General features: G+C 45.2%; 3 protein-coding genes across 8 annotated transcripts in view; all 3 read right to left on the reverse strand.

Moving 5' to 3' along the window:
- LOC125761112 (voltage-dependent calcium channel subunit alpha-2/delta-4) overlaps window positions 1–12,421 on the reverse strand; it is a 57,697-nt gene extending 45,276 nt beyond the window's left edge. For 2 of the 6 annotated variants that reach the window (XM_049421970.1, XM_049421965.1), the window contains exons 1-3: window positions 12,032–12,421; window positions 7,478–8,056; window positions 2,649–2,730 (exon numbers count right to left, since the gene is read on the reverse strand). In XM_049421970.1, the coding sequence (XP_049277927.1) occupies window positions 2,649–2,730; window positions 7,478–7,620 (225 nt within the window). In that variant the 5' untranslated portion in view covers window positions 7,621–8,056; window positions 12,032–12,421. Of the gene's footprint in view, window positions 1–2,648; window positions 2,731–7,477; window positions 9,094–9,995; window positions 10,309–11,482; window positions 11,754–12,031 lie in introns of those variants that run through there. The other 4 variants (XM_049421969.1, XM_049421967.1, XM_049421968.1 and 1 more) reach the window with 4 other exon arrangements.
- A 116-nt stretch (window positions 12,422–12,537) lies between these two features.
- Window positions 12,538–16,088, reverse strand: LOC125761116 (exosome RNA helicase MTR4). Its single transcript, XM_049421974.1, has 3 exons — window positions 15,765–16,088; window positions 15,585–15,695; window positions 12,538–15,514 (listed from the first exon to the last, which is right to left on the reverse strand). The coding sequence occupies exons 1-3, from the start codon at window positions 15,902–15,904 to the stop codon at window positions 12,652–12,654; spliced, it is 3,114 nt and encodes a 1,037-aa protein (XP_049277931.1). The 5' UTR covers window positions 15,905–16,088; the 3' UTR covers window positions 12,538–12,651.
- An 804-nt stretch (window positions 16,089–16,892) lies between these two features.
- LOC125761111 (zinc finger protein swm) lies at window positions 16,893–25,327 on the reverse strand. The gene is made up of 2 exons (XM_049421964.1): window positions 23,663–25,327; window positions 16,893–21,152 (listed from the first exon to the last, which is right to left on the reverse strand). Exons 1-2 carry the CDS (start codon window positions 24,467–24,469, stop codon window positions 18,147–18,149), a joined length of 3,813 nt encoding a protein of 1,270 aa, XP_049277921.1. The 5' UTR covers window positions 24,470–25,327; the 3' UTR covers window positions 16,893–18,146.
- Window positions 25,328–25,572: the final 245 nt, after the last annotated feature.

Here is a 25,572-nt window from a genome sequence, read left to right on the forward strand (position 1 = left end):
ATAAAGTAACAGCATAATAAATATATGTTTTAAAAAATATTGTTTGTGCACTTATCGTCCGATGGAGGTGTATAGTTGTTTACATAAAATGTGTATTCCAAAGGATTTTTTAAACTAATATATTTTTTAAAAAAATACGATGCTTTAGAACAGCTCTTTTAAAATATGAATAAACATAATGAATATATTTGTACTACATTATGGAGACGCCTGGTGCTTTTTACTCACGACTATATTTGTTGTTGTATTATACTCTAAAATTACTTTTATTCAAACGTCATACAATGTGTACCGATAAAATAATAGCATAACAAATAAACGTTTTAAAAAATATTGCTTGTAAACGTATCGTCCGATGGAGGCGCATAGTTGTTTTCATTAAATGTGAATTTCGAAGGATTTTTTTTTAATTAATACATGTTTATATGATTGAAACCAAATTATGATGCAAAAACAAAAAAAAAAGATTAAGGAAAATTAAGAACAATGCATTAAAAGCTTAAATATATCTAATAAAAATATTTGTATAATATGATGGAGACGCATGGTGCTTTTCAGTCACGACAATATTTTCGTTGTATTATATTCTAAAATTACTTTATGTTATGCGTCACATAACTGAAAGTAACATAAAAAAGGCTCTGAAAAATGAAGATAAATATACTGTTGTTCCTTCTCTATTCTTACTGCTAATCATCTCTGTACGTTGCTTCGACTTCAACTTGCCGTTAAAATTTTCTTTACGCTATGTTAGTTGCATGTGTTTACCCAACAGTATAATACGAGAGAAAAAAAAACAGCACACAATGTGTAGAAACTCATCGATCTCAATGCCACCGAAAGAGCCTGCTCGTTGAAAATTGGCTTCACGCCGTTGCATCACATTCCACCGTTCGCCGAGGCTCGTTTCGTCGGGCACTAATTTCAAGCTAACTCTTCACCTGCCAAACCTCGGTAACGTACGACACACCTGGGACTACTTGCAGCTCGCAGCTCGTTCAAACACGGTAACTGACGAACGAGTTGTACCAAGTTCGAAGGCGTGTGTGCTTTTCAACTTCTACACTCGGTCGATACATGGCATCGTCTTCAAGGTTTTCCATCGTCGCTTTAAAACCACCAGCCCCAAGTGTTTCCATCATTCCTTTTCTGATCCATCAAATTCTATCTTTACAGCCCAAGCAAACCGACTGGGAAGCTCCTTACGAGAAAATCAAGCCACACACACGCCCACCTCAAAACGCCCGGAAAAGCCCGGTGGACATAAAATCGATTCCTACGGGCCGTGAAAATCCGTGGCTCATTCGACGTGCATAGCGTTCAGGTAGCTTGGCAACGAACAAGTAACGAGCCATATCCTCCCGGTGCGGGGCTGCGTCTCATTCGTCCTTTCTTGCTCCGCTCACCGATTATGCCGATGACTACGCCACAAAACGCTCTGTCAATGTGAAGCAGCGACAGCACCTGACAGCACACACCATTTCTTCCTGCCTCCGAGTACGGTATGTGCAGGGATACATACACACACACACGTGAAAAATGGCCGTCGGCGGTGCGCTTTTCCAAACACTTTTCGTAGGAGGTATAGCGAGTGGTGGGAAAGTAAAAACTTTCAGCAGCATATCTTCTGTTAGCAACACCCCTTACCCCAACGGATACCCCTGGACACTTCGTTCCATTTCCCTACGTACGTATACATGTGGAGGCCGCATCGAGATATCTTTACTTTGGTTGAAAATTTCCCACAAAGCTTCACTCTACCCGTACACCGTCCAGAAGGTGCATAAGGGTGGGTTTGTCCCGAAAATACACTCACCAGAGTGCCCTACACACAGCTACACACCAACAAAAACGTACACGTGTACAAAGTCTAACACACGAGCCTCACCATCAGGACAATGGGATGCTCCCCGTTTTGGAGAGCAAAAATGGGAAAAACTGAACGAAACTGTACACAGGCGCGGGTGTGGAAAAATGGAAGCTTTCTCGCAAACTAGCAAAGCTGTTACATACACCGCCACCCAGCACCCCCCAACAAGAAATCTCTGCGAAACCCCTTTTTACCTTACCCAAAAACCACCTACCACCTACTAGCGAGTAAAGCGAAGGATTTCGGGTTCCCGCCTTCGGTATCTGCCACCATCAGCCACCCTTCGCTTTATTGCGCTTGACTAATCTTGACCCGTTTTGCTCACCATCAGCGTGGGCTCCTGGAAGGATGGCACACATTATTGGGTCTTCAGGTAAATGCCTGGAAATGCTTTGTTGGCTTACGGCGCAAACCGCATAGCAGAATCATTTAAAAGACCGTCTCGTTTAACAGTGCCGACCCTCATATTCTGGCAGGTAGTGCCCGACCCACTGCCGACAACCATCGGTGGGCCAATCAATGGGATGTACGACAAAACTACAACACTGCTAATCCTCCATCGAAGGCAAGCCAACGGGGAAGATCCTAAAAATTAGCAAGAAATCCTCTACTTTTCTACATCCCCCAAAATGTGACGACGGCCACGCTGCGCAAGGGACGCACACCCAAAATTAATCCTTTTCGCTTACGATTCTAAGAAATGCTGCTGCTGAAAGTTAAATACAAAATAGCAAAAAAAAACACACACAAACCACATCACGATGAACACGATACTTACATTTCTGATGTCGTTCACTTTGGTAAACTGTCGTCCAAACTCCCACAGATCGACACCGAAACGGATGGCCCAGTTTCGTACTCTGCAAATAAAAAAAAACAAGAGCGGAAAAGAGGATTTGTGAGAAAAGATAAAAAAGGCAAAAAACATTCGATATGAAATGAAATCGCCGTACTGTCATGCTGCATATTTCCCAAGGACGGTGGGTGGGCAAAACCGAGAACGATCGGATATTCTTCTTCAGCATCGCGTGATGTTTATGTGTCTGTGTGTGTGAAGGTGAAATTTATCATGTCCATTATCGATGAAATGATTGCTACCTCTGGCCGTGGTGCACCGTTTGCACCATCGAGAAAAGCATCCTCTTCGCAAGAAACATTCCCCAACAACCACCCCGCGAAGCAGCCACGGATATGATTGGCTTAGTCGGTTGGTTTGGTGGATGAAACTTTACCGTGGCGAGCATGGCAGGGAACATGGTGCGACAAAACGAGCGATGTAATATCTGTCAATATACTGCAGTGCCAAATAGCACCCACCCAGCCACCCAGCCACCCAGTGGGGACCCGGAGGGCAAAGACAGTACCAAACCAAAAACACGCGCCAGCAACGAACGGACGGAGCATTCCTTTCTATTCAAATTCCTACATAAATTTTGCCAACCTACCACACACCCCCTCGCATCTTCCTCCTTCACAAGGGGGAGATGGTTTGATGGGTGGAAACGCATTTTCGCGCTATGAGAGGTTCTTTGCAATTCACACCAAAACACACACACACACACACACACACGCGCACGCACACGTGTTGAAGGCGTGTGCTGTTGTCGCACCGGATGGCGCACACTAGTCCGTCGATCGGAAGGTACCAGAACTAAACCGTAACCACAAAGCCTCCGAGCGATAGGAACAGTATCCAAAAGGAGTAGAAAGGAGGGGGAGTGAGGGGAACACATTTCCCGGGATGCAAAATGTATCGATGGAGTGGAGAAGTTGTGAAAGATTTTCGAATTTATCCATGGTTCTTTTTTCAGATTTTCACATGTCAGGCGAGACAGGGAGCTACGGCAGAGAGGGGAAGCGGGCAAAAAGGGGGTGGGGGGAAGAAGTGGAAAACACATTTCACACTATACCACGAAACACGTTCACACAGCGACACACGTTTTCCGATACGGTGTGGCAAGATTTATTGAAAATTCTTTTCACTCAAAAGCTCCAGCTGTCAGCCGCAAGTAATCGGAAGTCTAGGCAGTTGTAGCTCTCCCTCTTTCTCTCTAGTTTTTTTTTCTACATCCCTCTCATTCTTCCGATATGCCTCCCCACACCAAATGCATAACATTCGGCTTTACGAACCATCTTCAATACGGCAGTCCGAAATGGGTACTTCCGATGTACTGCTCTCGGATGCACCCCACAGAGTCGTGGCACTCTCTGGAGGAATGATGGTTTGGCTTTCAATTCCAGCCACAAACCACTTCTTGCCCGGCTCCGCTGTTAAATCACTGCTTTTGGCTCTCGATAGTGAAGTGGATTGATTGGATCCGGACATTGATGAAAATCCTACTCCTCCTTGCCAGGAATAGTGTACAAGGGCGGCATGCAACTGACAGGATATGTTTCTTTTAAAATAATGTTTGAAAATGTGGCAAGTTTGGCGAAATCAACTAGAAATGTGCACCTTTAAGGTTAATATGAATTAAAAGTTTCTTGCACTAACTAGACCAGTTTCGCAATCATTAGAGTATTTTTGATTTTTTCCTTTCATTTATCGACTAGACTATGGTGGGACCAGCTAAAGATTATTTAATATGAGCTTTATGACCACTGTCAAGAGGAAATAAGAGAAGAAAAAAATAATGTAAACATCAGTTGTAAAATGTCGCTGAAATGCATAAAACTATACTCTGTTTCAATCAACAATACTTTACACTTTGTTCACACATTTATAAACATAAAAATATAAAATTGTATAACCCTAAGCCTCGTAAAAGTTGCACAAATTTTCAAACAAAAGCTTTATGACATGGCTGTTAGCTTTAAGACGGACTTTAAGTGCATTCTACATATTTTTTCCACAGATCTCCCTGGTGCCCTCCCTTTCGACCTCTCGTTCATTTCGATCGATTTCTTTGGTTGATATTGTTTTTTTTCGCAAACCTTAAAAAGCGATAAAACGCTTTGCAAAAAGTTACGACCGTTACGACTGTGAAAATTCACTTCCTCCCGGTGACATTTTCTTTGTTGTTACGCTGATGCTGGTGAAGAAAACCAGATGAAATAATATTAACGTTATAACCCAATAAAAAAACATAACAAAAACAAAGAAACAACAACGGTGTCCTACGGTCTTGTTTTCTTTTATTGCCTGCACGCCCCATCAATCTTAACAACCCCGGGTTTATGCCCGCTTTTAGTTTCAGGCAAGGGAGAAACGATGCAAGTGACGTTTTCATTTTCAGCAGCAAACAAACAACCATCAGGTGATGGTGAGGGAAATCAATCGCATACGTATTACGCAACAAAAAAGCTTGCTGGCGTAATGGTGGGTTGGGTGTGTTTGGAATGTTTTTCAAACATTTTTACCGCGTTCGGGCTTAACTAGCAAACTAAGTCAAAGCAGCACTGCTCTCTGAACGGTCGATAACATATGAACGAGTTAATTCTACGTTAAGGACGAGTCTGGCAAAAGTGCATCACAACAATGTGGTAATCAAGGCAAGCATAATACTTCCAAGCAGAAATGTTAAAGCTTCCCACTACCGCTGGAATGTATATGTTTTCCTGTAAATGCCATTCTGGTAGATTCTCGTTACTTAGTAAGACGTCATATTTCGCTCTGGCACGGGTTCAGGATGTTGCATAATGCAACGTTACGCTCATACTAGTGGAGTAATATCACATACACTCCATTCTACAGGCTTCCTCCACCTTCAATTCATTGTAGATAAATGCATTTGTATGTCGTCATTATGGTCCGGGAACGAACATAAGTGATAATGAGTTCTCGAAAGAAGAGAAACATATGATGTTTATGTATAAATCCTTTTTGACGACTTACTGCTGGGTTGTGATTTACCTACACGCCTAAAGGTATGCATTTTTTTTCCTAACTCGACAATCACTCAATAAAAACTTCAATAATTCTACGATCGCTAACTCATCCAAAACCAAAGAGTTTTAAAGTGATCTCTTCTTGACCCCGCGAAGTAGTTTTAACAAAGCCCAAATACTCGCATTTGCATACTTTCAGGAGCTGCATATACAAAACATGGAACTAAGTGTAGCTTAAAATATTTCTATCCCACAATCTACTCTTAGTTTTCTACAAAACTATTGATAAACATCCTGCACGCATATACATTCACCAAGCCAAAGCTCATGGTCCAAAGTCTTTCCCAAACCCACAAAAATGTTTAACACCGCACGGATTAACAAGACAACCGGTGGTCAATGAAGAATTCAAAACTCCTTCCTCAATCACAAACTGTAGTGCACTTGCGAGTGAAACACGACTTTGAATACAGCCGAACACACAACCACCAAGGGCCACACGGCCCCGAAAAGCTGACGTAAGGATGCAAAGATCTCTACCACCCACCCCAGACAGGACAACATTTCCCCGAGGTGATTATGTATTTTTTCATGAATAAATATAAATCTTCACGAAGCCTCCTAGTCCTGCTGCATCAAACGAACGGTGAGCCGCCACGCTCGTACAAAACTCTCTGCACTTTTGTCGAGATAATTTAAACAATTTAAACTTTTCCACTATCCCGCAGCGCGTCCCAGTGGGATTGCAAAGGGCTGGTTCTGTTTTGCTGCACACTAACAACCCTACCGAGAACACGCCCAACAATCATGCATGCGGGAAAAGCAGCACGCGCTGAATGTGGTGGACCCTGAAAGCACAAAAAAAGCTCCCTTTTTCCCGCTCATGGGGATGGAAAACATGGCACTGCAATCTGAAGGTAAAACGATAACAAGGATTTAGAGGGAGACGCGATCGGAATAAAACAGTGAAGACAAGTCCCCTTGAAGTAGCGAACAAAGAAGAAACTTCCGTAAAGGTTGAGGTGGGGAACATGTTCGTTGCAACCGTACGAATCGATTCATAATATTCACCAAAACGGGAGGTGAATTGCAACAGAACGAAAAACAATATAACAAAATCAATTGCTTGGGAAATGAAGGAAAAATTTAACTGGGAAGGGTTTTAGCTGCTTCAAAAGTATTTTTTGTATGCTGGTGCAACAATTTAAGTTGAAAATAATCTCGGCCTAGAGTTGACTTGTTTTACTTCGATTAACATAGACTAAACAAGATCCGATTTCTTTAAGTAAAAGTATAATTACTATATAAATCACAAAGAGAAACAAAAATATTTGTAGTCTATCTGTCTTCAAAATTGCAGTAGCTTTACGAAGTTTGGAAAAAAACATTGCATATTATATATAATTTAATTAAGTTCTCATAAAAATAACATGAAAAGATAAACTTTTAAAATTTTCATAAAATTAATAATATCTTTAGAATAGAATTTTAAACCTCAATCTTCCATCTCTTCTTCAATCTTCCTTCTTCAATCTTTCTCAATCTCTTACATAAAAAGATAAACTTTTAAAATTTTCATAAAATTAATAATATCTTTAGAATAGAATTTTAAACCTCAATCCACCTCCGTACAAAAAATGGAAAAAAGTGTCCTTTCGGGAAGATACTGCAGGAATTTTCCCTAGCATCTTGATGTACTCATAACTCTCTTACAATATAACATAATATATCCTCCAGACCCTATTAACTACTCCCCTTAGCCTCTCCGGATACACTTACTCGTTGTGTGGAATATCCTCATCCGGGTCGGCATTCACTGGAGCAGGATCCAGCGCTAACAACAAACAAACCAGCAACAATAACGATCCCGTTAGCAAATGGCGCCGTCTCCAGCGCCACCATCTGCTCTTGGGCAGCTCCATCGCGCACCGACCACTGCCGATCGAGGATCGGGACGCACCGTGCAGGTTCTCGATCGATGTCACTGTTTCAAATTTCGCACTACACTCAGCCGAATTGTGGCCGTTTCAAATAAAACAAAACACGCACACAAACGCACACACACACACACACTGGTCGATGGAACAATCGGGATGGCTTTCCTTTGCCACACAGTAACACGTCGTTCAGGTTCGGATGAGTTTGCTTCTCGGGGGTCCAATTTTAGACTACCCTACTGGTTTATGGTTTATTTATCTTGCTTTACGACCCAAGGCCAGAACGCGCCTTGGAAAGGGCGCACAAAACACTTACACACACACACACACGCTAGTAAATGCATTCACCTTACGGTTCACAAACCACATGTCCACAGAAGGACACGTTCACCCATAACGTGGCACTGGAAGCAAACGGAACCTAACGCACACGGGAAGATAGGAAGAGAAACACATCGGTGTTTATCAATAAAACATACAATTTAAATATAAATTACACCATATACCCATATACGCGGTAAGGCGCAAGCGAAGCTTTTGTGGCGAAATTGAACGTATAACATTTTATGATACTAAGTAACCTTGTCGTTACCAGCGTTACTCGTGTCACTTTGACGTTCAAAGATATTTGGTTTGTAAATTTCACTGACGGGATTTTTTTTGTAAGTTAAGAACATAAAAAACGAGCCTTAAAAACGCTTGCCCCAGCCAGAGGGTTGCATCGTTCGCTGTGCAAAATTGCATCAATACAGCTCCACGGCGGATGTCTATCAGTTTCACACACTCCCACCAACTGCAGTTTCACACAAATTCACCCCAACACACACACACACACGTCATGCACATAGTATACTACTACAATCTAGTAGCACAGGGTGTTGCTGTGTGTAGCTATAGCCTTCACACACAAGCAACTCAACCAACACAGCTACCGACACCGTGCTGCAAATGGGATGATTAAGGGGTAGTTTGCCCACACCGCCCGGAACGATACCGGAAGTGCAGCGTAAGAGCACGTGGTGCGTGGTCCTGGCGTCTCGTGGTGCGTAGGATGCGGAAATACGACGACACTCTCACTGGCAAGGCAGGGTGTTGTCTGTACACCAGTAGGCAGCCACATATATACACCATCGATTCAATCGCCCATTATGTAGATTTTTGCCGTTGTTGTTGTTGTTGTTGTTGCTTGCTCTCACACACTTTTTCCTTACGCTACACACATACGCATGACCTTGTGCGGTTGAACCTGCGGTACGCTCAACTTCAAACGACGGATGCCGTGAGGGGAAGTCGTGTGCATCCGGAAGCGTAATGATATTTTGCACACCCCAAAACGCAATTATTTGCACTAACCGTTGCAATTGTAAGAGAGTTGAAAAGCAAAAAAAATACTATTTTAATTTGGAATAAGTAAAACATAGTAAACAAAAAGTAAAGGGAAAAGAAACAAACAAGAAAGTATAAAACAAAGAGAAGTGAAAAACAAATAAAAGAAAAGCACAATTACTGTCAAGTTAGACATGTTTTGCAAAAAACACACACTTCAATCCATTTTAATTAAGTGCACAAAACAGTCATTACACGCAGATAGTTTTGTTAGTTTTCGCTTTTTTCGATTGTTTTATCGTACGCTACACCGTCCATACAGAACTGGACCATCTCAACACTCTAACCCGAAACCATCGGAGTTTGATTAATGCTTCTCACTAGCGATGCCTCCTTGGATGATGGCTGCTCACACACTTCTTATGCTTTTAAACTCAAACACACACAGACACACATACACATTCGCTCGTACAACGCGTGTCTTTTCTATTTTTCCACAAACGAAACACAATGTACTACACAGTTCTCTTTCCAGTGAACATTTTCCACTCTCTATCGCGCGCTCTCTCTCTCTTTTTATGCTCACTGCACAAACGAGAACATTTTCCTAACGCTTTTCCACACAAAATCTTCATTCCCATTGCAATTGGAGTTTATGGTGAAGATTATATGTGTATGTGTTTTGTGTGTGTGTGTGTTTTTTTTGTTTGTTGTTGCTTTCTTTCTAAGAAAAGGAAATGTAATTCTGGTTACGATAGAGGCGTAATCCGTCGCAGCATCTGCTACATGCTACAAACACATAGCTTTACACACTCACACACACACACACATGTACGAATGCTGACCACTTGGCTCTTTTTTATACTATTTACTACTCGATGAAGCTGGTACGCCAAGCTTCTGGTAGTGCGTCTGCCTATAGTATTCCAATGAAATCAAACACATACACACAGAAACACAAATGGAGATAAAACAAAGATATATCCTTTTGATGCTTAGTTCGGTCTAAATAAAAAAAATATCACCAAAAACACCTTTTTCCTGCCGCCAGTAGAATTCCAATATCCGTACGACACACGCTGGTCCATTACACAAACGACAGAAAACGTTCACAGGTCACATGCTTCAAGGCCAGTACTCGCACAAGCTGTAGTTTAGCTTTTTTCGTTTTGGGGAGATGCAATCTGCTCCACATTGCACATGCAACTGCTGCTCCCACACAGCAGCATTTTCCAACAGCAGATTCGTAATCTCAGTTCATCAGCTTCCTACCAAGCAAAAAAAAAACTGTGAGCAGCTTAACACGGTGGCCCAAAAACCGATGCTCCCTCCTTTTGGGCGGAGTGGTACGTTTCTTTTCCCCCCCTCTCTGTCGGGTTGGCCTCCTGGCATGCCTTTACTTACATCTTGTGGCCAACACTCCTTTCTGATTCCACCTTGTTTTTTTTTTTGAATGAAGGATGCTTTCCTTCCGATTTTGAGCCACCCAAGAGGGGGGTGTTTGTAGAAGGTGTTTGAAGAGCGCCACTCTCACAGATTCAGACGCAGGGCGTCTTCTTGGGGAGAAGGGATTTCGTTCAAAAAAAAATGGGTTCATTTGTCTCTTTTCCTCCAGCGTACGTTTTCGGGCACGAAAAGCACATGATCACATGCACGCACGCGTGCCACACGGGAAGAAGACGGTCCGTAAACCACCCGCCGAGGCCCATCTTTCCCTTTAGCGCGTAAGAAAAGCAGCGAGAGAAGCAGTGCGAGGAGGACAGCGCGGGTACGTGTCACTTCGGCGTCCGTCGTCATCGTCGTCGTCTAACATCCGTCTAATCGAGTTAGTATAATCACCACCGATCGGAGAGTACAGCGAAATGGAAACGATTTTTCGGTTCAGCACACCTTCGGCGGTGAGGCTCGTGCGTTATATTTTGCGGGTTGGGGTACGGGGTATCGGGTGGATCGGAGTGATGCAAAAACTTTTCGGGTGCCACACACAAAAAAACGAAACCCGAAACGGGGAAGAGAAAGTTGATGAGAACTTTGCCAAAAAACCCAACAGAGAAGCGTGTTGGAAGGCGTGTTTTTTTTGTTTTCGTAATGCTTTTTTGGCCACTCATTTACGCGTACACGTTACGGGTGCGTTACGAAGTGTGTTTTTTTTTTTTGTTGCCTTCTCTTCTGTTCCATCCGTGGAAGAAATGTTGAGTAAGGAATGTGGGGTGGTGTTTGGTGTATAGGTATAAATTTACACAACCACCCACCCACCAATCACAGCCAAAATTGAACCAAACACATCCACACAAACACACATACACAGTGCAGAATAAAAGGACTCTCCATTAGCGGTGAAAAACGCTGGCAAAGTATCCCTTTTGTGTTCGCTTTAGTCCTTTTCCCATCGCCTTGGGGACATTTCCTTAGCGCAAACGTAGGAAAAAGGTTTTCAATTTTCACAATTTTCACCACAGACACACACACACACACACACAATGCACAGTAATTGATTCTCTCCAAAAATTGGGCCTCGTACCAGTAATCCGAACGAGAACCGGGGGGGGGAAAAAGGATGCGTCTCAACACCAAAAACCCCGTTTGACCGAAAATCGGTGCCCAACGGTAAACGATGGACAACACGGACGTACGAACCGTACGCGTACGCTAGAGCCGATACTACTGAGACCGATGGGAAACGCGCGTATTCCTTCGAACCATTTTACCGTGTCCCGTCCGTGGAGAGTATGTACTATTACCACTCGTTGCCTAGACACACGCACGCACGCACGCACACACGTGTACAGGGGTTCCCCCCAAAAGCGCGGTGGTTCGTTTTTGCGCGAGTCACAGACCGGATGCGCACGCGCCTGGAAAACTCACGAGAATTTTTGCGAGAGCGAGAGAGAGTTTTGGGAGCCTTTTTTCCCACCGGTGCCACCAAGCATTTTGCCATCAGCGTGCCCGTCTCGTGTTGGGTTAGCAAAAAAAAAGAACCAAAAAACGTTTTAAAAAACACCTAACCCAACCCAACACGGTCAAACGATATTCTTGATGGCGCGTTACACACATTTTTGTTCACCTTTACCTTTTGTTCTGTAATTTTAAAACACACACACGATTCTTATTCAATTGGCGCTTGACGAAGGAAAACACACCTTCTGGAAGGCATCCAACAAGGGACACAGGAACGCCGCCACTGTCAACGCGCTATTGTCCTTTTATGTGGAAATGGGGGAAAAACGGATCTGACACATGGAGTGGATCGATAGTGAGCGCCCGAAATGTCCTGTTTGACAAGACGTGAAAAGTCGGTCTCGAAAAGCCTTTTCGGAAAAGCGATTTTCCAACAGCAAACGCCGACCCAACTGACAAAAGAAACGCACTCGAAAGGAGTTAGTGGAAATAGTGCTTAAAAAGATCTAAATTTGAAATGAATCTTCGATTTAACGGAAACTTGTCCACATCTTGTCGCAGCATCATTACAAACTCATTTAAATAGTTCTATTTGAATCACCACTGGGTTCTATTCTAGTTCTGCTCAAGTCCGTGTAACTATCTCAGTTCCGACATTTGTCCGGAAATCCGGATTCATTTCCCAAAATTTAAAACCACAAAATTTCGTACGATTTTATTTCATTTATTCTTTATTTTACCATTCTTTGTATTTTCGTACATAAATCTTTGCCGTCTCATTGTCTCATTGTCCTACAGGTATAGCGAAGCCGCGAACACAATATCACGCTTCAGTAACCGAATTGCTTCAGAGAACTTATTTTCCAGATCCGTGTTTCCGATCGTTTTCGACGCCTGTACCATCTGGCGCAGCAGTTCCTCCAGCCGCCGCATGCACCGAATGATGGAACCCTCGAAGATGTCCGTCATCTTGCAAAGCTGCGCAAACGAAGCGCCCTTACACCAGCACAGCACCACATCCATTAGGAACGGTTTGAACGACTCCACGTATCGCTCCTCGTCCACGTCCACCTTACACTCGTTCGATACCTTTGCTATGCGTCGCGCTATATCCTGCATCTGGCGCAACGGTCCGGATAGTTCCTCTGTGGCAGCTGGCGTTTCACTACTCTTTTCATCGCACACGAAACAGCTCAGCAAGGCGCACGATTGGGCCGGCGTTAGATCGGTAAACGTTCCGTGAAACACCATCTCCGTGATGAGCAGCTCATCGGCACAGCTCAGCTCGCACGCTACCCGCCCCTTAAACTCGATCACATCGGCCGCGGTACAGTAACCCATTCGGCGCAGCACGCGTTTCCGGTGCTTCAGTTCGCTCATCTGCAACAGACTGCGTGCTTCGCGCAGTGCATTCTTCTCGTTGCGCAGCTCCTTCTCCAGCTCTAGCTTATTCATGTACTGCGCGTACAGACGCTCGAGACCGGACGATTCATGCAGCGGGTGAGCGAACAGACGCTTCTCGAACTTATCAATCATCTCCACAATGCTCTGAAATGGCTTCTCCTGGATGTGCATATCGGTTATCGGATTCAGCAATGGTGGACCCTGCGGAAAGCGCTTCTTAACTTCCTCGATCGTTTTCAGCACCGATCGCCGGTTATCCGCTGGGCGTAGATCGTTTGGATAGTAGACACGCAGCGAACTGATGCGTGACACAAGCTTATGCAGCACGGGAACTACCTCGACCGAGCCACGTTTGCCCGGTGGGCATGGTTTGGGGAAGCCCTCCTTTTCGAACCCTTCGGCAACGTGAAGCAACACGTCGATGATAACCTTCTGCTCCGTCTTGAGCGGATTATGCTTGGAGTCGGCATTTTCCTTCTTGAAGTTCACTATGATGCCCCACTCAAACTCGCCCGCATCCGATTGGATCTTTATCATACGACCCGGCTGCAGGAACGGTACCATATACATCGGCCGTGTAATGTACTCGCGGAACTCTTGTCCCAAACGATCGAGCTGCTCACGAATGTGATGGTAAGAGACGATCGATTGCTCATCCTTGATCTCCACGCCCTGCAGATGCTTCTGTTTCTTTTGCACTCGCTTGTAAATCTCCGGTATGGACGATTGATTCTGAAACTGGAAGAACGATCGTTCCAGCATGTACTCCGGATTGATCTCCTCCACGCGCAGCAAATTCAGTACCATATTGTACGTCAGATGGAATGCGGAATTGATCGGATCCGGTTTGCCCTGTACGATTTCCTTCCCTACAGTCGGTGAGACGGCTTCATCGATCATGAGAATAACGATACCCTTGTCGTCCAAACCTCGCCGACCGGCACGTCCAGACATTTGAATGTACTCACCGGACGTTACCCACCGGAAGTCTTTGCCATCGAACTTGCGCGGCCCGGTAAACAGAACCGTGCGGGCAGGCATGTTCAAACCCATTGCAAACGTTTCCGTTGCAAACAAGGCCTTAATCAATCCCTCACCAAACAGGATTTCGATCGTTTCCTTCAGAATTGGTAGCAGTCCACCGTGATGTATGCCGATGCCACGACGCAACAACGGCAACACGTTCTCCACCTGCGGTAACTGACGGTCCTCCTCCGTCAGCACATCCATCGCGTTGTTGAACACTTCATCGACGAGCTTCTTCTCCATGGTCGAGTTAAAGTCTAGCTTGGCCATCTGCATCGCATACACCTCGCAGTCCTTCTTGCTGAAGGAGAATATGATGACCGGTGCAAAGTTCCGCTCCATTATCATCTTCACGATCTTGAAGATGTTCGTTTCACCTGCATTGGACGCTTTCAGACCACCTTTTTTACTCTTTTGATCGCCTTTTGCAGCCTCTCCGGCCGTCTGCAGTACGTTCATTGCCGTGTTGAAGTTGTCCTCCTTGAACTGACCCCGTTCGTCCACCACCAGATGAATTCCGTCGCCACCGGCAGGAAACAGGTAGTGCTGCAAGGGAGTCGGTCGATAATCGGTATAGACCACATGGCAGGGTTGTTTGTGCAGATGGCACACCCATTCAGCGAACTGGCGCGCATTAGGTATCGTAGCCGACAGGAACACGTAGTGCACATTGTCCGGTAACAGAATCAGCGTTTCCTCCCACACCACACCACGCTCTTTGTCGCGCATGTAATGAATCTCATCGAATATAACCCAACCAACCTCGCGCATTATCTCCGATCCACGGTACAGCATGTTCCGTAAAATTTCCGTGGTCATAATTAAACATGAGGCACTCGGATTAATCGTCACATCGCCCGTCACCAGACCGACGTCATTAAACTCTTCGTGAAATTCACGATACTTTTGGTTGGACAGTGCCTTAATTGGAGTGGTGTAAATAACGCGCTGCTTGTCTGCGAGTGATTTCGCAATGGCATATTCGGCCACCACCGTCTTTCCGGCGGACGTATGGGCGGACACGAGCACGGACTGATTGTTCTCAATGCACAGAATTGCCTCCTTCTGGAACGGATCCAGCACGAATGCGTACTCTTTCGCCGGTTTGCCCGTGGCCGGTGCCAGTGGCATGTATTTCTGATCCGGATACACAGCCACCTCATGCGTACACGCTTCCGGTGACTGTATCGTGTGTACCTTGATGCGACTTTCAATGTTGTCCAGGCTGTAAAAAGCAATGCGAATAGACGCGTTACCATATCGCCGTAAAGCACTGTACGATGGTTGCTACCTACTTAATATCGTCCAGTATCGATTCCACCTTTGCTTTTTTCGAAACATGTTCCTCGTCGCTCAACACTTCGACCACTTCCAGCTCGCGCTTGTTACGCCCTGCTGCTGGCTCACTGGTAAACAAAGGGATAAAATACGATCAGAATACGTTACGAACCTTCCGCCAATGCATTATACCATACCCTTCTTCGATGGGATCATCGTTATTGGATTTATTTACTGACGCCGTCGTCGCTGAATCTAGCGAAACCACCGGCACGGGTCCATCGTCGTCATCGTTCTCCTCGTCGAACACGCTAAACAAATCGTCCACATTCGACATCCTTTGTGCCTTATTTCCAGTACTACGCGGCTGAAAGGAATATTCGTTCTCTACGTTTAAAACAAAAGCTACTTTTCCACTAATCACGGTTCGTTGGCTACCACAGTACGATACACACACGTGCGTCGGTTGTTGATGTTGATATGATTGCTCTCGCGTCTTTCTGACAAACCTCAAGTCAGTGAAGAAATGGGAAGTAATGCACACAATCGCGTGGATGACAATGATTTTAAAATTATTGTTGACAGTTTTTTTAACCAAAAATTTTATTCCGCTCAGTCCATATTGCTTTGTCTATATATATATCTACAAATGTTTTGTAGACTTGGATGTTGGTAATACAGTTGGGTAATAAATGTTGGAGTAATACAAAACTGCTTGTGTTTGTTTACTGTTTGCATTTCGTTCCCCTCTGCTCATGAGAAGTTGTCCCATTGGAACCTGTAGCACAGCCATGTGTATTAACAACAAAATAAACTCACTCAAAACTCCCCAATATGTACAGGACACCCTCCTAAATTTTCTCAAATGCATCGTTTCTGTTGATTCCCATCCCATCCCCGAGCAAATAAAACACATTCATTTTGTTTGTATGACTATTACAACTCCTATCGCAAATTTGAGTTGTTCGCTTTTGCAGTTTCTGTTTTGAAATCATTACTTAAACTCACTTTATTATTAATATTATTATTATATTCAAAGATGCTAATGTGTTTGCTTTTTTTTTTACTTCGTGCACGTTGCATTTTGCTTTTGTTGTGACTTCTTTTCCTTGCTAATGCATTGTTTGCCATTTGCCATATGTTTGTGGCTCTTTTGTTTAATGTTGCTGTGATGGGTAGTTCTTTTTTTGTTTATCTTTTCTTTTTCTTTTTTGGTTCATCATTGATTTTTTTTAGTGGATAGTTTTTTTTCGCACTTTGCCGTTTCACAGTACATTCTTTTCTTTTTTCATTTTCATTACTGCCAAATCATGTCCAGAATGGAGTTTTCTTTTTTTTTTGTTTGGCTTCGACTTACGAGCTACTACAATTCGTGTTGTGGTATACGTATCAATGACCAATTGCGCCCTTTTGCTGTTGTTGGGGTGTAGTGATCCTTCGCATAAATTACGCGTAACTGAAAACAATTGTGCTTAAAGAAACATTATCCTTTTCGGTTTATCTTGTATCTTTTGAGTGCGCATTTCACGCGATGGCATGCTAGTGGGCGCAATTGATCTTACATTTGCTTTACAATCATAATCCATTTGTTTACAGGTTTCATTACTCGTCGCGCATGATACTTTTTAAAACGCAGGGCATTGCCGCTTTTACTTCGTTTGTCTGTTGTAGTCTCTGCTGAACAAATTACAAAAACGTTTTATTTTACATACACCTATTTCTATCTACCGCTACCGACAAGGAATTGCTGTTCGGTAATCTATCCCATATCTTCCTCAATACGCTCGTTTTTCGTACTCAGCTTAGCTTCAGTAACCTAAACAACATCGATTCGTTTGGTTTTCTTTTCTTTGCTCAAACATACGCTAGCGCAAACATTCAGTGGACATAACGCATTCCAAACGCAAATTGTTAATAGCTCAAATCAAAATCGAAATAGATAGGCGCAACACTAGAAAAAAAAGAGTTGAATGTCAACTTAATATATCGCAAGCTAGTGAAGAAAACGGAAATAAATCAAAAAGTTACAGATAACGCACTACGAGCAATCTATTCTTATGGCAAAGAGAAGCTGCAGTTGATGCAGTTGATCAACTAGGCTTGGATGAGAACCAAAGCGTACGTAAAACATCAGAATTGCATGCAAAAGGGTGGAAACTTCATTACAACAACCAAGAAAAAAAATAAAATAATCATCTAACTTTCTATCGACTGTAGTGCTCATCAATCCAAATCCTTGTAATCTATGCGTAAAAAGCATATACATTTTAAGGCCGTAGCTCATCTTTACCCGCCATTGCATTAAAAAGTATAATGACCGTCAAATAGCATAATAACAAGAATACGCTTCAATCTATCGGAATTGAATTGAACGAACGAGGTTGAAATGTAATGAATTTCAGCAATAAGAAACCAAAAGCTTCACACAACCACACATACGCACTCGCACCTGCCGCTAATTCCTATTAAAAACAAACAAAACACCTAACCGCCTACCCCCATAACGCTGATCCGATCGCAACGGCGGAGGGCTAAGCGCGAAATAGAAAACTTTAAATCAGACACGCTGCATTCGCTTACTAACGGCGCCAGGAACGTTCGCCCTCCATGTCGTCGTCGTCTTCCTCCTCCTCCACCATATGCGGCATCTCCATCAGCTCGTCCGTCTCGGTCAGCGTTTCCAACGAGGATGAGTTGATGTCGGTACCAACGCCACCGCTCCCAATTAGCACCATCCGATCTGCACCGTCACTCGATTCATCAATGTCCAACAGCTTCGTGGGCGTTAGTGCGTCGTCTACGTTATCCCCGTCGCTACCACCGCTGCTAGAATGAACGAGCGGATTGCCCTCATCCTTGCCGGTGTCTGCAGGCGTTGCGGCCACAGCATTCGGTGCCGACGCACCGGTCGGTGTTGTCGGTGCAACTGCTGCCGTTGTCTGCCACACTATCGAAAGCAGCTTCTTGTTAAACTGCTTACCACGAGCGAGCGCTTTCTCCGCAACCGGTCGCGTGCTGAAACTAATCGTTAACGATGGTTCCACCTTATCGAGTTGATGTTTCGTAACCTCGCCAAACTGTTTAAAATGTTCCAACAAGGATTCGGCTTCCTCCTCGACGAACCCGGTTATTAGGATGGTAGTCGGTCTTCGGTCGACGCTGGTTGAACCGGGCGGTGCTACACGTACGACGGATCCAGCACCCTTGCGCGCACCACCACCGTACGGCTTTTGACCGGGTGCTGGCGTTGCTGGAGGACCATCCGGTGCACGGAACGTGCGCTGTTCCTGCGCAATCTGTTCTAGCTCCGCATCCAGCTGCTCGCGTTCGTGCTGTGCTTTCGTCTTATGCTTCGGACCGTGGGCGGGTCCCCTTGCCGAGTTTGCCTTGAAAAGCTGCTGATCCTGCTGGATCTCTTTGCGCAGATTGTTAATTTTCACCTGCAGCTCATCAAGCGATTCCTTCAGCTGTGGACGACGGGGATCGCTCACCTCGTACGTTACGATCAGTTCCAGCAGCTTCCGCTGCTCTTTCAGGTATCCGTCCATTAGGAAACATTTGCGCTCGTTGATGCCCTTGTTGAACTGTTCCTGCCGCTTGCGTAACATTTCATTCTGCGCACGAGAAATCTTGTTGGCACCGGCACCACCACCTGCCGCAGGCAACCCCGTACCAGGGCTGATGTACTTCGTGGCGCTATTACCATGGCCCTTCGGACCACCACCTGCGATTTGCTGCTGTGGTGCGAGATTCTCATTGCCGTTCGCCACCACCGGTGTGCTGTTCGCGTCATCTTTCGCCTGCACTGTTTTACCACCTGCCACGGTTGGGCCGGTTTGTGTCGTGCCGGTTGCTCCCGCCGTGCTTAGATTATTATTAATGCTGTACTGATTCGGGTACGATCTTCGCAGCGAATGCTCCGTCTTTGCCGGTGCCGTAATGGCGGGCTGTTCACCACCTGCCGGCGGTATATGCCAAAACACTTTGATAAAGCGATTGTTCAGCACCGCCTCGGTGCTTCGGTACGCCACGTTCGCTTCCGCGTGTGACGTAAACGTTACAATAGCCGCCTCCGGATCGTTATCGTACCGTATCTGAATGTTGGTGATCTTGCCAAACTTCGAAAAGTGATCATTCAAATGCGAAATCTCGTTCAACCCGCGCGGTATCTTGCGCAGCTCCAGCGAGCAGTTGTGCTGCGGGTTCATCAACATCGAGCCAGGCCCTCCAGGACCTCCCACACCACCATGACCACCGCCTAGGACGCGCGGTCCGTGCCTGTTGTTCATGGGCATTTTACGTTTCCCGCCACCACCCATCAGCATCGGTCCGTCCGCGATTGCGACCGCATCTTCTGGTTCGAAACGGCTGTTACGATGATCGGCGGACACATCGCCTCCCTTATTAGCATCCACCACCGGTACGGAGATCAGTTCACGCTGCAACGGTGTTGCACCGATCGGATTGCTCGGGAAGCCTTGCATCGGAAACACAGGGGCCACACCGCGGAACGTTAGTCCCATACCGACGGGCCCTCCGCGCGGTCCAAAACCACCAATGCCGCCACCGAGACGCTGTGTCGGTCCGGGCCGGATAGCAGGTACCCCTCCAATCGGTCCTCCCGGTATGTTTGGCGGTTTGTTCCACAGTTCAGGCGCATCCGGGCTATACTCGGGCACAATTGTACCACGCATTTGTGCAATCATGGCAGGATCGCTGAGACCGTCCAGCACGACCGGATCAGTTCCATGATCCCAGGGACAAGTTTCGCCACGCATACAGTAACCCTTTTCGTCGAAATCACGACACCGTTGACGCTTGGAAGAACCTCCACCGAGCGGAACAGCCGATGCCGCTCCTCCTTCGCCCGCTGTCGCATTTAACACACGATCAAGTGAACCGACCGATGGCGGCGGTACGGGAGCAATCGTAGGAACAACCGTTCCACCCCCGACAGGAATGATCGGCACACCACCGGTAACTGGAGACACCAGGGTAGTGACCGGATTGATTACCGCTCCATCCACCACTCCTGCGGAAGCAGTTGCTGTATCACCGGATCCCGCCGTCACGCCGGTACCCGCTGCTGAACGAGCTGCTGCTTGACGAACAGGCGTCATCGATCGGGCAATCTTTCGACGGTCCGAGTTCGGTGACGGTGAACGACTGTGTGAATGCGATCGGATCCTTTGCGAGCGGGTACTACCAACACCATTACCACTACTGCCACCGGAACTAGCCATGTTCGTGCCAGTCCCCGCCGCCATTCCGCTGTTACTTCCACCCGACGCATTTGGACCACTGTTGCGCCGATCGTATCCCTTTCGTTCGTAGCGTCGGAACGAATCGCTGCTACGTAGCGGTGACTTGTTGCGATACGATCGTCCACCAGATTTGGAATCATTCCCACTGCCAACGTTTCCACTGCCCCCGGTACCGCCTCCTCCGCGCGTACGTTGCTGTAGTTCGCGGGAGCGCGATCGACGCGTATCGCGCGTACGTTCAAACGATCGTGAACGAGACCGGGATCGGCTGCGAGATCGATTCTGCATACGGCGGCTTCGGCGGGTACTGCTGCTATTGCTCTGGAAAACACGAATTAACAAAACAGATTTTATTTATTTATTTTTTTCTAATGCATACTTCTCATTCATCTCACATAAATCTACATTTGATGACCCATCCACCAAAAACAAACAGGGAAACCCAGCAGATCAGATGCTTTAATCATTCATGGTAATGAACTGTACATTCCATAATGCTACAAACTGTCGCAGAAGCATCTAATGTGGACCATCGATGATCACCAGTATCACCAATAAAACAGACCTAATCTCAAATACCGATTCCGTTGCCAGCAGTGTTTAGTAATACGTAACACAGAAGTGGCCAAATAGATAGTTGGCAGGTTTGAACAAGTTCATACACGATGTGTTTACCGACCCGTCCGCCAGACTGCGTTAGAAGCGAGGTGCGCGCGCAGTCATCAACACCATCCAGGGGGGGACGACCCGGACCATACTGAGTAATGGCTTCCCACGTAAATAGGATGATTGCATCGGTACGTGTGCAGGGTTTTCCGAGACACCATGGTACAGAAATATTTGTTTTACATACATCTCCGATAGTACAATTGGTGTGATGATTGTGCATTAAATTATTGTTCAAATCTTGCAAGCGACAATTATTACTTTATTTTTATAATTAGCTGAAGAGCAGCCAGGCCTTGTACCTAATTAACAAATCATTTAATTAAAATGCAATTTATTTTTCAATGTTGTTTGAAAATATTCAATGATCTTAATTCGAAGTCATATCATTTGTTCTAAAAAGGAATATAGATCAAGCAAATTATAAGAAAAAGACACAAAAACATTAGAATACATCCATACTACATCATAGCTAATGCGTCGTTGGCAAGACCCTGGGCAATTACGCACACCACACGGTAGGGGAAGAATTGAAAATGCCTTTTGTTGTTGATCATCATCATTATGATGATGAATGCAGCATCTATCGTGTTCCATCCTGCTTTCGCTAGCACGCAGAATACAGTACAGCAGAGTTTGCGTAGCTGCTCTGGAGAGATATGCTTGGTCACGATCTGATCAAACAATGATCATATTTCGTGAATATTACACAATTGTTTGATCGTGTGATTATTTTTTTATATACAAGTTACATACAAGCAATACAAACTTAATTGAAGTATGGGTTTGAACTGGTTCACCAATAAAACCCTTAAAATAGCTATCAAATTTACACGAAAATGGTAATGCCACTTTCTTCCTATACGGAATACGGTTCCAATATTCACGCAAATAGCTTAATCAAAGGCGTTCCATGCAAAGCGCAGGGGGGTAAAAATTGTCAAATCGACTGAGAAGGAGGTCAAGGATAGCCATTCTCATTCGCGTTACGCATTCCCTTTCGCTCACGAGCAATAAGACTGGCCGGATGCTGTTACACGATCTGCTGCCACGTTCTGTACACGTTGAATGTCACTTGCTGTAGACGCGTTTTTGGTATATAAATGCTCCAGCACTGTAGCTCTAGTTTTTTCAATCCGAAAAAAGGCTGATAAGCTAGATGAATGAAAGTTCTTTTTTAACTACATTTACAGACAAATTGTATTAAGATGTAAAGCAACATTATTTCGCTCCAAAATAATAATCGTGGGAAACAACCAGCGAATGCTATACATCTGATTTAAACAGGTCGAAAAATTATACCGACAGATTCTGTAGCTTTTTTATTGCTCGGTTAGGACGACCTGGCCGTATCAAGACTTATTTTACCACGTAGCAGGATAGTCAGTCGATGCTACAGAGAGACGGTTCGGATGGGATTTGATCCGTGCCGTGCTTATACGCATCAAATCTATTCTATAAAAAAAGAAAAATGATAGTGTAAAGCACCTAAAAGGCTTCGCAATACGATTTGCTACTGTATTATTATTTTTACATTCCCGATTTGCCTTACCGAAAGTTAGGCGATTTGTAACTTTAACACATAATTTAATACACACATGAAGTGTGTTGCAGTGCCGCTTTTTGCACATTTGTCTTCAAAAATTATACCTGTACAAAAAAAATAATTAAACTCAATGGAACATACATATTTTTATACACTAAAAATACAACAATTCAATTGTTGCACCCAGTCTAAATCGAAAAAACTGTAATACAATAAATAATTGCCTCCTGCATGGAAACGTGCTTGATTTTTACCCCGCACAAAACACAGTGTCGCTTCTGATTGCCATAAAATCTCCCAACGCTTGCCACAAAACGGCGCTTCCACAAAGCATCGGGTGCGCTGAAGCATACCATTTTCATTTGCTGTTAATAATATTTATAGTCTGCCAGAACGCGCGAGATAAATTTAGCACCAAACTCATCTCGTGCCACGCTACAAGATCCCAATCACCCCGGACTCGCTAAGCAGGGGCCAGCGCCGGAAAGGGCACATACAATGTACATGATGCTGCTGCTCCTGCTGCTGCTGCTGACGGATGCTATCACACGCATCGTGCAATTTGCTTTCTCGTTACTCGTAAGACGACGCATTTAAACCCAGAACCAGGCACACTTACATGATCATCCTTGCTGGAACCTTTGATTGGCGAATGCTGCTGATGGTGGGTGGAGATAGACTTTTGGTTGGTGATACCACCCGTTCCTGCTGCTGTTCCACCACCAGTACTGCTGCTGCTGCTTACGGACGATGCAGAATTGTGCGTACCACTGGAGGTTGTCATTTCACTGGCACGACTTTTTTCCGAGCGCTGTTCGCTGTGATGATGATGATGTGATGCGGATCGTTCCGACGTGGAAGATCCTCCGCTCACCGTGACACCACTAGCCGCCGTCGACGCACCCGCTGATGATGATCCGGAGGTGTAGTTCGAGGCGGCGGAACTGGGCAGTACGTCTTTGCTGGAGCGTGTCCCAGTCTCTTGCAATGGTGGCGTAAATTCTCGCTTTATCCGCATTCGAGAACTGCTGCTCACCTCTTCGGCATGATGGTTGGAAGAAGCGGCAGGTGTCACTGAGGCCGTCGCTTGCTGAGAGCTGGCACTACCGGTGGTTGTAGAGGAAGCTACGGTGGCCGTTGCTGTAGCACCATTGCTAACCGCCTGTCCGGCCGGAGCGGCGGGGGCACATTTCAAGTACTCCTCACTCTTGATCACCTTGAACAACCGCTCGAGAAAGGGTTGCGTCTCCTCGGACAGGAACACGTCCAGCTGCTCCTTCATCGATACGATTAGATCCTTCTCCGGTTTGTCCTTTTTCAGCAGGGCGAGCACGTACCGGGCCAGAGCGGCTGGGTCGGCATCGCACAGCGGTTCCAGCACCGCCGTCAGCCATACCTTCAGCGCATCCGTATTGTTGATATACATGACGGTCTGTTAGCAGAGTGTGTGCGATTTCTTCTTCCTCTTTCTAGCAATCCGCCAAAACTTAGCCTACTTGTTCCAAGTAAAACAATCCCCACACGGTGATAGCTGTTGTTGCGTTTCAAGCTGCTGCGGTACTTCACTTTCGTCGACGGTCAATCCACACAATCCACACACTCACACACATGCACGTGCGCGGTTGGATCTGTTTTTAACACTACGCGTGCACTAACTTGCGCCCTTTTTCGTCTTTGAACACACGGCCACGACTACGACGACCACGACGTTAGCTTCACTGTTTCGGTCGATTGTGTAATACTGTGTCCCGCGTGTTGTTGTCCACCTATAGACTATGTTTCCACCACTTTTCAACACACGCTCTCAGTCACTGTATTTGCAGACCTTTGCTTGCCTTGCAGCAGTACGCAAAACGTTCGCACCCACCGATAACCAAAGACGATCGTTTTCGGAGTGAAAAGTTGAAAGGAAAATCTGTTCTCGCTTCATCAATACGCCGCCATGACAGGGGAAATCTTGTGCCCTGAACCCCCTGAGGTTCGTGTGCGTGCGTGTGTATGCCAGATAACGAAATGATGATGTGTGGACTGTAGCGCTTTCCTTTCCCTGTTTGCACTCAAAAAAAATCACTAGCTGCAACCGTAAGCTGAATCCGCAACTAAAACGGATGGTACGCGGGATCGTTCTTAGCACTTAGTCGATAAACTTATTACAAACGAACTGTATTTGCTCTACACTTGATCGAGCTGCTCTATTTTGGGCCTCCGCTTTTCTGCACTTTCCAGAAGAAAAAACTCTTTCAGCAGAGAAAACTGGGCAAAGGCAGCAGTCGTCAGCTGTACTGAACTCGTAGTTCTGTAAACACACAGCCCAAGCGCGGTTATTCGAACATAAGGTACGTACATAGGTAATTTGAAAGGTGTAACACGTTGTAAAAAATATTACAACTGTTTTAAGCTTCTCTGCTTGCGATAAAAGATTTTGTATCATTACTTTTACATATATCTATTTATCTATGTCATATACAACGTCTTTATTTACCAAAAAATTGGTTTATGAAGTTCAAAACAATGAAAAAAACATGATTT

The sequence above is a fragment of the Anopheles funestus genome, chromosome 2RL, assembly GCF_943734845.2.
Source record: "Anopheles funestus chromosome 2RL, idAnoFuneDA-416_04, whole genome shotgun sequence".
In the NCBI taxonomy this organism is placed as follows: Eukaryota; Metazoa; Arthropoda; class Insecta; order Diptera; family Culicidae; genus Anopheles; species Anopheles funestus.